At 44.5% G+C, this 13,570-nt stretch overlaps 2 protein-coding genes across 2 annotated transcripts in view; both read right to left on the bottom strand.

The window, feature by feature from the left end:
• The window catches only part of LOC311246506 (cell adhesion molecule 4-like), a gene marked incomplete at its 5' end in the record, with an annotated part of 156,332 nt that extends 149,785 nt beyond the window's left edge, over positions 1–6,547 (bottom strand). Inside the window, 1 exon segment of the mRNA XM_084336656.1 lies at positions 6,442–6,547. Within this exon segment, the coding sequence (XP_084192782.1) occupies positions 6,442–6,547 (106 nt within the window).
• Positions 6,548–7,542: 995 nt separating this feature from the next.
• LOC311246505 (cell adhesion molecule 4-like) overlaps positions 7,543–13,570 on the bottom strand; it is a gene marked incomplete at its 3' end in the record, with an annotated part of 323,301 nt that continues 317,273 nt past the window's right edge. Inside the window, exons 3-4 of the mRNA XM_084336655.1 lie at positions 7,811–8,098; positions 7,543–7,691 (exon numbers count right to left, since the gene is read on the bottom strand). Of these exons, the coding sequence (XP_084192781.1) occupies positions 7,543–7,691; positions 7,811–8,098 (437 nt within the window). The remainder of the gene's footprint in view (positions 7,692–7,810; positions 8,099–13,570) is intronic.

The raw sequence follows: 13,570 nt of genomic DNA, 5'->3' as shown, positions 1-13,570 counted from the left end.
GAGATACAGAGGCTGTGTGGGGTAAAACGATGTGATGGAAGGAGAGAGGGGGAGAGGGAAGAGGAGGAAAGGGGAGAGGAGTGTGGAGGAGAGGGGGCATAAGGAGAGAAAAAGAGGAGAGGAGGGGTAAAGAGAGTAGAAGGGAGAGGAGAAGTGGGGAGCTGAAGGGAGATAAGAGGAGTGGAAAGGAAAAGGAGAGGAGAGATGATGAGAGGAGATGAGAGGGGAGGGGAGGAGAGGGGAGAGAGGAGAGGAGAGGAGGGGAGATGAGAAGAGAAGCGGAGAGGATGGGAGGGGAGATGAGAGGAGAGGAGAGGAGAAGAGAGGAGAGGAGAGGAGAAGAGAAGAGAGGAGAGGATAAGAGAGGAGAGGAGGGGAGAGGAGAGGAGAGGAGAGGAGAGGAGAGGAGAGGAGAGGAGAGGAGAGGAGAGGAGAGGAGAGGAGAGGAGAGGAGAGAGAGGAGAGGAGAGGAGAGGAGAGGAGAGGAGAGGAGAGGAGAAAGAATAATAACAAGCCTGGACATGGTCATGTAGCAGCTTGGGGAAGGGAAAATATGACAATATGTTATAGTATATCGTGCTGAGTTTTCAATTATGTCAGCCAAGCGGATAAAAGCATGCCCAATTGAAGCACAAGATGGAGAGAAGGGGCAGAGGAGAAAGGGGAAGAGGTGGAGGGAAAGAATAGCGGGAGGAGAGGAAAGGAAAGATAGTGTATTAATTAAGGACTGCTTTCCCCCCTATACCACTATGTCGCTAATCCTGGTTGAGAGACTACGTCAGAGCCAATGGAGGAGAGAGAGAGAAAGGCCGGGTTTAGCTATGGGCAGGGGTGGGATCAGTCCAACCAAACGTCTTGCCCACCCTATCAAAATGTAACGAGAGGCAGGTGAAGTGAGGAATAAGTTTACTTGAGTTGACAACCACATGTTACGTTACTGTAAGTGCAATAAAAGCTTCCCAACAAGAGTAACATACGGTATGGTTAAACACTGCTCTACTGTGATGCTGACTGTGATTTCCACTCATATGCTGATGACACTCAGCTTTACATCAGCACCTCACTCTCCACTCCTCTCCCCCCACAGCATCTCGTCACCTGCCTCCTCGACATCAAGGCCTGGATGTCATCCAACTGCCTCAAGCTGAACAGCAAGAAGACAGAGCTCATGGTTGTGGCCAAGCAGTCACTGCTCCGGAAGGTTGGAGATCTCCTTCTGGAAGATGACGGCTGCTCCATCCACTGTTCCCCAGAAGTCTGCCACCTGGGTGTCATCCTGCACTCCACCCTCTCATTTCATTCACACATTAAATCAATAACCGAATCTGATTTGTTCCACCTCGAAAATCTCTCCAGATTCCGGCCATCCCTCCCTGACTCCGTAGCAGAGACACTCATTCACTCCTTCGTCACCTCCCGTCTGGACTACTCCAATGCAGTCCTTGCAGAGCTACCCAGCGATGCCCTGAACAGGCTGCAATATGTTCGGAACCTATAGGGTTCTCACCCGCACCAAGTCCTGGCACCACATCACACCCACCCTCATCCACCTCCACTGGCTTCCAGTCAAGTCCTGCATCGACTTCGAGATCCTCCTCATCACCTCATATATTTGATCTATTCTATTCTACTATTTTATTGCACTGCACTATTTTACTCTGTCTATTTTATCTTACTATTTTTATCATTGTCTATTTAAAACTGAATCAATCCATAAACAAGGTGGCCTGTTGGGATGTTAAATCCTAATGTGAAAAACGGTGATTTTATATGTCTGCACTTTATGTGCTCATTTTATGCCTGTCTTTTTCTGTTGTGAAGCACTTTGAACTGCAGTTTCTGTATGAAAGGTGCTATACAAATAAAGTTTATTATTATTATTATTATTATTATTATTATTATTATTATTATTATTATTATTATTATTATTATTATTATTATTATTATTATTATTATTATTATTATTATTATTATTATTATTATTATTATTATTATTATTATTATTATTATTATTATTATTATTATTATTATTATTATTATTATTATTATTATTATTATTATTATCCCTCCATCCCACCCCAGAGGTCCTCTGACTCTGGTCTCCTCTCCATCCCCACCACCAACCAGTGCACTGATGGTCCCAGAGCCTTCTGTGTTGCCGCACCCACCCTCTGGAACTCCCTCCCTCCAGACATCTGCAACGTTACATCCATGGACTCATTCAAATCACTACTCAAATCTCACCTCTTCACCAAATGTATAAACGACTCTGTCTGACTTCCCTCCTTTAGCCAACTGTCCCTCTGATTTCCTTCCCCTTAGTGTGTCTCCCTCTTTATATGATAGAGGTATATGTCCCTCTGATTTCCTTCCCCTTAGTGTGTCTCCCTCTTTATATGATAGAGGTATATGTCCCTCTGATTTCCTTCCCCTTAGTCTGTCTCCCTCTTTATATGATAGAGGTATATGTCCCTCTGATTTCCTTCCCCTTAGTGTGTCTCCCTCTTTATATGATAGAGGTATATGTCCCTCTGATGTCCTTCCCCTTAGTGTGTCTCCCTCTTTATATGATAGAGGTATATGTCCCTCTGATGTCCTTCCCCTTAGTCTGTCTCCCTCTTTATATGATAGAGGTATATGTCCCTCTGATGTCCTTCCCCTTAGTCTGTCTCCCTCTTTATATGATAGAGATATATGTCCCTCTGATGTCCTTCCCCTTAGTTTGTCTCCCTCTTTATATGATAGAGGTATATGTTCCTCTGATGTCCTTCCCCTTAGTCTGTCTCCCTCTTTATATGATAGAGGTATATGTCCCTCTGATGTCCTTCCCCTTAGTGTGTCTCCCTCTTTATATGATAGAGGTATATGTCCCTCTGATGTCCTTCCCCTTAGTGTGTCTCCCTCTTTATATGATAGAGGTATATGTCCCTCTGATGTCCTTCCCCTTAGTGTGTCTCCCTCTTTATATGATAGAGGTATATGTCCCTCTGATCTCCTTCCCCTTAGTGTGTCTCCCTCTTTATATGATAGAGGTATATGTCCCTCTGATTTCCTTCCCCTTAGTTTGTCTCCCTCTTTATATGATAGAGGTATATGTCCCTCTGATCTCCTTCCCCTTAGTGTGTCTCCCTCTTTATATGATAGAGGTATATGTCCCTCTGATTTCCTTCCCCTTAGTGTGTCTCCCTCTTTATATGATAGAGGTATATGTCCCTCTGATGTCCTTCCCCTTAGTTTGTCCCCCTCTTTATATGATAGAGGTATATGTCCCTCTGATGTCCTTCCCCTTAGTTTGTCCCCCTCCTCTGTTAAGCATCTTGGGTTCCTTGAAAGAAATTATTATTATTATTATGAGATCGACCAGTTTATCCAACAAGAAAGGAAGATGGACTTAATGACCAGCACTGTTAGGCTAAACGTTTTATTGATTTTTATATGGCTCTGTCCTTTCTAACCTTTCCAGGTTAATTTCCAGGTCTTTGCTCGCTGTGTGATGTTGTCGCTGGTAAGACTAAGGTCTGTTGTTCATATTCAGCGGCCTGACTGAATGTGTGTCTAGTCTCAGCAGCCTCGTTGGGATGTGCTGTTGAAACCTTTAATGTTAGAATCTTGTCAGCTGTTCTCATTTGGAGATAATATTATTTTTATGAGCAGTCAACCTAGGGGAAACACACCCAAAGAAAAATAATAGCAGCCTGGCTGTATGTGTGTGTAGTCCCAGCAGTGTGGCTGGGATGTGCTGTTGAAACCTAGAATCTTGTTATTTTGTTCTTGTTTGGGGATAACATTATGTTTATCAGTATTTCAGGGGAAACACACCTGAAATTAATTATCCTCCAAAAAATGGAGAGGGAGAGGAGAAGGGAGTAGAGGAGTAGAGTGATGAGGAGAGAGGAGGGGAAGAGAAGAGGAAAGACCTGAGGTGAGGAGGCGAGGAAACGAGAAGAGGAGAGGAAAGCAGGGGAGCGGTGAGGTATGGTCAGGCGAGGAGAAGGAGAGCAGAGAGACGGGGGAGAGGAGAGCTCTGCTACAGTATCTATTGCTGTCTGTCTGCCAAGGCCGTGAAATCATCACCAAGTCATACCCTACACCTACAGCTAGCAAGGAAAGTCATCTTTGAGACTGATGGAAAAGCAAAGGATACTGAAAGAGAGAGAAGGGCTCAGAAACAGAGGAGAGATGAAGTGTGTGTGTGTGTGTGTGTGTGTGTGTGTGTGTGTGTGTGTGTGTGTGTGTGTGTGTGTGTGTGTGTGTGTGTGTGTGTGTGTGTGTGTGTGTGTGTGTGTGTGTGTGTGTGTGTGTGTGTGTGTGTGTGTGTGTGTGTGTGTGTGTGTGTGTGTGTGTGTGTGTGTGTGTGTGTGTGACGTGCAAGTTTGGATCGAAGATAATAGCCTTGAGGCATGAAAGAGGCAGATGAGGATAAAAATAGACCAAAGGAGAGAAAAAAGATAGCGTGAAGATCAAATAGGCACTTCACCTCTACGAACTGTAAACACAGAACATCCCATCTAGAATCGAGAGTCACTGGACGATAATAACTTTACATTTAAATCTAGCTGCATGGCAGCAGTGGACCGGGTTCCATTGTATGACAAGGAATGAACATGAATGAATAAGGAATGAACAAATATGGAGATGATTACTGAAGGTTTCCCAGTCTTCCGAAATGGTGGCCAAAGACTGGTTCCCAGAGGCAAAGTTATTGTGTATTTAAATTTTAGACACATCTAGACCAATTTCAAGTCTCTAGTCTAGGACAAACAGGGAGTGGGGTTGAGGGACTTTGCAATATATTATTATCATTATTATTATTATTATTATTATTATTATTATTATTATTATTATTATTATTATTATTATTATTATTATTATTATTATTATTATTATTATTATTATTATTATTATTATTATTATTATTATTATTATTATTATTATTATTATTATTACTACTACATCGCCCTCTATGGGCCACCCAGTGTCATTGTTTGTATACTTAAATATTTCCATTTTCTTTGTTGGCTGTATTCTGCACATATTACTTGTATTTTTGCCCATGCAAGGTATTATGGGAAATGGTGTCTTTGCTAATGTCACAATGCATGCCAGTTGAAACAGCTGTATTCTCTTCAAATATTAAAAACAGTACAGGACTTGTTGTTTCTGACCCCACTGCTGAATTTGAAGTGGATTCATTTCTATGACATGCAATTGAAATGTTGAAATGCTAAAAAGGAAAAAAGATTGGCAGATAACATAATCTTTTACGATTGTCTCAGCTTTTTTGAATTTGAATTAAGGTCCTTTAGACATGTCCTGCAAGTTTGTGTCATTTGAACTTGCTCTGATTTAGTTTCATCATCCGCAACTAGATTTGTATAAATATTGCAAAGAACATTTTATAATTTGATCAGACTCAACAGAACAGAAGCACTGTTGAAACCAGCCCTTTCACTACCTTACTTCATTTATCCCTTTATCCATCTGTCCATCCATCCACACACCCTTCTGTCTGTCTGTCCATCCATCTGGCCATCCGTCTGTCTGTTCATCCATCCATCCATCCATCCATCCATCCATCCATCCATCCATCCATCCATCCATCCATCCATCCATCCATCCATCCATCCATCCATCCATCCATCCATCCATCCATCCATCCATCCATCTGTCCATCCATCCCATCCCTCCACTCCTGCTGCCCTACATTGTTCTATCCATCCATCTAGCATCCATCCATGTGAAGGAAGATGTCCATGGCCGACGACCCCCACCAGGACAGCATGATGGTTTACTGTTTGCTTCTCATGAATGAGTGAAGAGGACTTCCATTAGAGGTTCTCAAAGAAGTGACAGATGTGTGATTCCTTATAAATCTTGCTAACATGAAAAAATATGTTTGGCTGAAAATGAGTAAAAGCTGTTCCCATGTGTTGAAATGATAAATGCTCTAAATCAGTGGCTCTCGACAGGGACCTCAGGGAGCTGCCAGGGGGGCTTTGAGATTATAGGACATTATTGAAAACATTAATTACAAAATGCTTCAGTCACATAACACACACTTTGACTAAATAAATTCTGTCACATGGGAAAAAGAACACACCAATATCTGAGGACTACTAAAATACCAAACATTATTAAATGGAATAAGCTGGACTAACTACAATACATTGGAGTATGGACAGACAGAGATTGGTTATCATGTCTCCTGTGGGGGCCCTGGTAGACTGGTTACCATGTCTCCTGTGGGGGCCCTGTAGACTGGTTACCATGTCTCCTGTGGGGGCCCTGGTAGACTGGTTATCATGTCTCCTGTGGGGGCCCTGGTAGACTGGTTATCATGTCTCCTGTGGGGGCCCTGGTAGACTGGTTATCATGTCTCCTGTGGGGGGCCTGGTTGACTGGTTACCATGTCTCCTGTGGGGGCCCTGGTAGACTGGTTACCATGACTGCTGTGGGGGCCCTGTAGACTGGTTACCATGTCTCCTGTGGGGGCCCTGGTAGACTGGTTACCATGTCTCCTGTGGGGGCCCTGTAGACTGGTTACCATGTCTCCTGTGGGGGCCCTGGTAGACTGGTTATCATGTCTCCTGTGGGGGCCCTGTAGACTGGTTATCATGACTGCTGTGGGGGCCCTGGTAGACTGGTTACCATGACTGCTGTGGGGGCCCTGGTAGACTAGTTATCATGTCTCCTGTGGGGGCCCTGGTAGACTGGTTATCATGTCTCCTGTGGGGGCCCTGGTAGACTGGTTACCATGACTGCTGTGGGGGCCCTGTAGACTGGTTATCATGACTGCTGTGGGGGCCCTGGTAGACTGGTTACCATGACTGCTGTGGGGGCCCTGTAGACTGGTTATCATGTCTCCTGTGGGGGCCCTGGTAGACTGGTTATCATGTCTCCTGTGGGGGCCCTGTAGACTGGTTATCATGACTGCTGTGGGGGCCCTGGTAGACTAGTTACCATGACTGCTGTGGGGGCCCTGTAGACTGGTTACCATGACTGCTGTGGGGGCCCTGTAGACTGGTTATCATGTCTCCTGTGGGGGCCCTGTAGACTGGTTACCATGACTGCTGTGGGGGCCCTGGTAGACTGGTTACCATGTCTCCTGTGGGGGCCCTGGTAGACTAGTTACCATGACTGCTGTGGGGGCCCTGGTAGACTAGTTACCATGACTGCTGTGGGGGCCCTGTAGACTGGTTACCATGACTGCTGTGGGGGCCCTGGTAGACTGGTTACCATGACTGCTGTGGGGGCCCTGTAGACTGGTTACCATGACTGCTGTGGGGGCCCTGTAGACTGGTTATCATGTCTCCTGTGGGGGCCCTGGTAGACTGGTTATCATGACTGCTGTGGGGGCCCTGTAGACTGGTTATCATGTCTCCTGTGGGGGCCCTGTAGACTGGTTATCATGTCTCCTGTGGGGGCCCTGGTAGACTGGTTATCATGACTGCTGTGGGGGCCCTGTAGACTGGTTATCATGTCTCCTGTGGGGGCCCTGGTAGACTGGTTACCATGACTGCTGTGGGGGCCCTGGTAGACTGGTTACCATGACTGCTGTGGGGGCCCTGTAGACTGGTTACCATGACTGCTGTGGGGGCCCTGTAGACTGGTTATCATGTCTCCTGTGGGGGCCCTGGTAGACTGGTTATCATGACTGCTGTGGGGGCCCTGTAGACTGGTTACCATGACTGCTGTGGGGGAACATGGGGTATTTATAAACAATGATCATGAATTCTGTGAAGAATTCCAGGCATCCATCCTACATCCATTGCCCCCCCCTCCCCCCCCCCCCCCCCCCCTCAATACAGACCTGGTATCTCTCTCCCGGCTCGGACCCAGCGAAGCACGGCAGCGGGCTTGCTGCGTGGCGACAAGCAGGTGAGCTCCACCTCGCCCCCCTCTACCGCCTCCTGCTTCACCTCCACGGCAGGTGTCTCGGGGGGCACCGAGACGGAGAGGGTGGCCACCTGGTGGTGCGTGGCATCCGTGTAGAGCTGGCAGAAGTAGCCGCCCTCGTCCAACACATTCACGTTGGTCAACGTGATGCGCACCAGGCGCGGCGTGAACAGGACCATCTGGAAGCGCTCGTCCTTCAAGGCTGAGAATGGTGGGCGGGTGGAGACAGAGATGATTGATGGAGGAGGGAAAGAGCGAGGAGGGAGGAGTTGGGAGTGGGAGATGAGAGGAGAGATGGGGAGGTGCGGTTAAAGAGATGACAAGAGAGAGGAGGGGAGGAAGAAAGGAAAGAAGAGATGGGGAGAGAAAGAGAGGGGGTAAGAGAGAGAGGGGGGAGTAATAGGGGTCGGGGAGAGGAGGGAGGTAGAGAGAGGAGGGAGGGAGAGTAGAAGGGGTGATAAACAAAGATGATGGGTGAGGAGAATGAAAGGAGAAAAGTGGGAAGAGAAAAGATCATCATTCAGTATTAAACTAATACAAAATCAGGTTATGTGCCTGTGAAATGAGAAACCAAATTTGGGATTATATACAGTAAACATATATCAACGCCCTTAGGTAAGAGTAATGGGTAACTGATACTACAAAAATATGTAATTTAGCTGACGCTTTTATCCAAAGTGACCTACAAATTTAACAAGTCAGCAGGAGGGGTACACCTTTGGCGTCTAAGGGCATATTGTTCGTCAAACAATGTTGAACTTGAGTGCATAGTAGTATAGATATATTAGCATAGTAGGTATTAGTATAGGGATAGTAGCATAGTAGATAGTAGATAGTAGTATAGAGACATAGTAGTACATAATAGTAAAAAACAGTAAGAAGGTTATAGGGGTGGACGGTATGGTCTAAAATTTATATCACGGTATAATTTGAAGCATAGACGGTAACGGTATATATCACGGTATCATCGTTTTTGATAATTTTATTTTTTTATTTTATATAATTTTTTTTTTTTTTATAAAATATATATATTATATAATTAGACTTGTACTTGTATTATCTGCGAGACATCGCCACCACGCAACAAGCTCCACTGTCTGTGTGTACTCAGTCTAGTAGCCTCCAGCTACGGCCAGGATTCTCCGGAGCTGCACCTGGACCTATACTCGAGTAGCCTCGAGCAGAGCTACGGCCAGGATTCTCCGGCGCTGCACCTGGACCCTATTGTATTGGTACTATAACGTTAGCAAGCCCTCAGCTCGAATACGCATCGAATCAGTGTTATAAGACATTGATATCAGGAGCTATCTGTAGCTACTGCTAGCCGGATATATAACGTTAATACAACGCCTCAGTGAATTATTTAGTTCAATGGGACATTTCGTTTTGAACGGTGAACTAACTTGCGTTAACGTGAGCTAACGGCTAACGGAGCAATCATACACGTCTACTCTCTACTAGACTTGATGGAGCGTTTGTTGATGTCAGGAGCTATCGGTAGCTGGCCGACTAGATACCGTTCGGTTAGACAATGCCTCATCATGTATTAAACTAAAAGTGAATAGTTGACTGGGTCATTTTGTAACGGTAGCTAAGCTAACGTTAGCTCAGGGAGACGTCCCGTCCCACTAGACTACTAGTAGACCCGTGTTTACATGCGTGCGGGAGGGGCTGGCACGCCCACTGCGCGAAGCCTCCTAAATAACTTTTTCCAGTTCGCACATATCTATTATCTATGACTAATTCTATCTATTTTTAGGGGCAAATGCGAGTGAAATAGTCGCGCTGTGGTTACATGACGTCATTGCTATTTTAGAGCTGCACTACCGGTTATACGGTATAGTCAAAATCCATACCGTAGAGCAAATTCATACCGTTTATACCGTATACCGTTTATACCGTCCACCCCTAGAAGGTTATTATACTTTAAAAAAAATTATTGAAGAGGTGTGTTTTTAGTCAATGGCGAAACTAAAATGGAAGGTTTCAGCTGTGCTGACAGTGGTGGGAAGTTGGTTCCACAATCATGGAGCGAGGACCGAGAATAGTCTGCTTTGCTTTGATGACCCCCCAGGAGCCTGAATAGGAGTGGGTCTCGGGCAGCCAGAAGATGCAGAGCCACTCGGAACTAGGCAAAATCTGCATATGGCTCGCTGATAACAAACTATCATTACACATGGGCAAAACAGAGTCCATTCTCTTCGGTTCAAATAACAAACTCAGCAAGACCGACGGCTTCTCAGTTACAGTGGGTGACAATATTGTCACAAGGAAAGATGAAATTACCTACCTGGGTTCCATCCTAGAGGCTAATCTCTCCTGTGACAAAATGGCATCCAATGTAATAAAAAAAAGTCAACCAACGAACTCGATTCTTGTACCGGATCTCCTCTCTGGTAAACAAGAATACCCTGAAGACTCTGGCAGGAGCACTCATTCAAGGGTACTACGACTATGCTTGCACCTCATGGTACCAAAGCACCTCAAAGGCGCTAAAAACAAAATTACAAACATCTCAAAACAAACTGGTCAGACTACTGCTTGACCTTACTCCTAGAACCCACCTCACCCCTGCCCACTTTGACAACCTAGGATGGCTTAGAGTAGACGACAGAGTACAGCAACTTGCAATGGGCCTGGTCTACAAGATACACTACATGACCAAGGTACCCATGTACTTGTCAAAATACTTCCCAAAGGTCAGTGAATACCACGATCACAACACCAGAGGGAGCTCCACAAATCATGTTAAACCCAGATTCAGCTCAAACAAGGGACTAAACACGTTTCGCAATTATGCCACATCAATGTGGAACGCCCTACCCAAAGCTGTAAAGGAATGTGGATCACTACCCACTTTCAAAACCACTCTCAAGGGACACCTACGGGAGACTGCAATTCAAAACTGGCCCCTGTAAATGTCCTAACCCAACCCCCTCCAATGTACAGTAATTTACCTAGTATGGTTTTGTCAATAGTCCAATGTACAATTTTGCTTGTTTGTACAGTGTCCCCCCCCCCCCCCCCTCAATGTACAGTTTTGCTTGTTTATACAGTGTTTCCCCCCCCACACAACCCCACCCAAAACCTCCTCCAATGTACAGTTTCTACGTCAAATGTATATACTCCCTTTTCTTGACTCCTTCTGTATCACAAACAGTACTGTATTTGCAAATCTGGTATGTCATAAATGTATAGATGTAGCAGTACTGACTATCTGTATGTCATGTATGTCATATATGTCCTGATGAATTGAAAATGGGGGACCCTGATGTAAACAAGACGAAAGTCTTTCTCTGGTCTGCATCCCCTTAACAATTGTGTGTATTGAGCTGTACTGTATTGTACCCATTCTGCAATCTGTTAATAAAGTTTTCAATCAATCAATTCAATTCAGCACAGGGGTCTTGAGGACCACTGTCCGGAGGTAGGAGGGAGCTGTTCCCTTCACTGCACAGTATGCCAGGTCAAGAACCTTGAAGCGGATTTGTGCTGCAATGGGAAGCCAGTGCAGCTCTCTGAGAAGTGTGGTGATGTGGGCTGACTTTGGTAGATTGGAGATCAGGTCCTGTATGAGCACCTTGGTGGCACAAGCCGGTAAGTCAGCTAGCAGAGCAAATAAATAGTCAAGGCGAGACATGACTGTTGATTGCAGGAGGAGTTGGGTGGCTTATTTTGTCAGGAAGGGAAGAATCTGCAGGTTCTGGTTGTTGAGGTGATGTGAGCAGAGAAATTCAACTCCTTTTACCTTCTTTTTGCCATCCATGTCGTCCGTCAGTCACATAGAAAATACCTGTCACCGTCTGTCGCTGAGTGACAAGCCTCTCAGAGCTGGCTTATATAGCCCTACCTGTCACTGGCTTGTTGTCAGCTACGTATCTGTGATGTCACAACTAGTCTAGTTATCACAGTCTAATGGATATTAGTGTGGTGGATAATACTATTAAGACTATTATTTGTCTCATTAACTATGTTTCCCTCCAATCGTCAAGCAAATTCAAAGTGAAATTTGGAAATAAATAGAATGTGTATTACGTGCGTTTACATCAGTCAGGTCTAAACTTTCTACCTGAACATAGGTAAGTATAAAGTATAATATTTTGGTTTGCAAAAAAAGTATGCAGTCCTCAAAAACTAAAACTAAAATGGCCACTTTTGGGGGCGATTGTTTTAATATACAATAGTATATTAGACTACCTCTGGTATAGTGTCTCTGGGACAAGGTTTGCAACAATGGGTCTCATTCCCGAACGAATTTACGACCAAAAATGTCCTCTTAGGCACATTTCTGCCCATTTAAGACACATTAGGGCTGGTAGCGTGAGTCCCCAAATGTTCCTGAGATCAGATTTGAGCGTGGCTGAGAGCAGATTTAAGAGTGCTGAGGAGCACTCTTATGATTGATTGACTAATTGAAAATTGTATTAACTTGACAGACTGTGTTCTCATAGTGATTCCTTCATGTTAACGCTACAGGCCTCCTTGGAATTAATTACTTAATCATAATTAAAATAAACATGACAATATTTGTACGATAAGAAATTACGCATTTGATGTTGGAAAAATAAATAATATGGATTCATCTGATCACAGGGCAGCTGCTTAACCATATCTGAACCAGCTATTTTGGACAAATGTATAATTACTTTAATTACTCAGATATTCAAACACAATTATGCAATTATTGTGAAATTATTGAAAATAATAATTATTTAATGCCTTCTGTGGAATTTGTATTTCTTATTTGTTACACATCTGTTTTAATGATTAATTATATACATTTGAAAGAATGCAGGTCAACATGCAATATATCCCATTGATTGGTATACAATGGGACAGACCTTTGTTTGATTGATTGATTGATTGAAAACTTTATTAACAGATTGCAGAATGGGTACAATACAGTACAGCTCAATTACATACAATTGTAAAGGGGATGCAGACCAGAGAAAGACTTTCGTCTAGTTTACATTAGTGTAACTGAGGGGTACAATTCCCTGACTGTATTGTTAGATATGATATTTAATACCACTACCTCTTGTACTTTAACTTCTGGCCATCCAGTACATGATATAAGTATGATGAACACTTTCCCACCTGATGAAACGAATCCACACAAATGTACCAAATCGAATATTTTATATAGCAAAAGGTATATACAACGTTCACTTAATTACATTTATGATTTGAAATATGAAACATGCACTTTTATGGCAAATGAGTATTCGTAGGTAAATCAACATTGAATGTCCAATCTCTGGTTACGCAGGGAGTAAGTATACAACCTGGAATATTTAGGAAACGATAGCGATGGTACTTAAATGATTATAGCTGGATACACTAAGGGGGGGGGGGTCCCGCTGGTTGTAAGACAGTAGGAGGGGGGGGTTAGAGAAGCCGCTGGCGGTATCCCATCTGGCCGACGGTGTCTTGGGAGAATCCAAAGTCTTGGACACGGTGCCCACAGAACCTCGGTCCGCAGACGAATACAGCTGGACCCTCTGTGGACGGTAGCTGCCGGTCCACAACGGAGAGACGTGAGGCGACCTCACTGGTGTAGAGCGCCGTCTCACCTGGAGTCCTCTCCGGGGGGTAGTTCCAACACTCCGCAGTGTTGGCCTTTATCCATGGAATAATCAAAGCACCCAAAGCATAATCCAAGCCGTGGAAGGCT

The sequence above is a fragment of the Notolepis coatsorum genome (genome assembly GCF_963971535.1).
Source record: "Notolepis coatsorum genome assembly, chromosome: 19".
NCBI lineage: Eukaryota > Metazoa > Chordata > Actinopteri > Aulopiformes > Paralepididae > Notolepis > Notolepis coatsorum.
The sequence above is the reverse complement of the archived record's forward strand: the minus strand, read 5'-3'. Positions and strand labels throughout refer to the sequence as shown.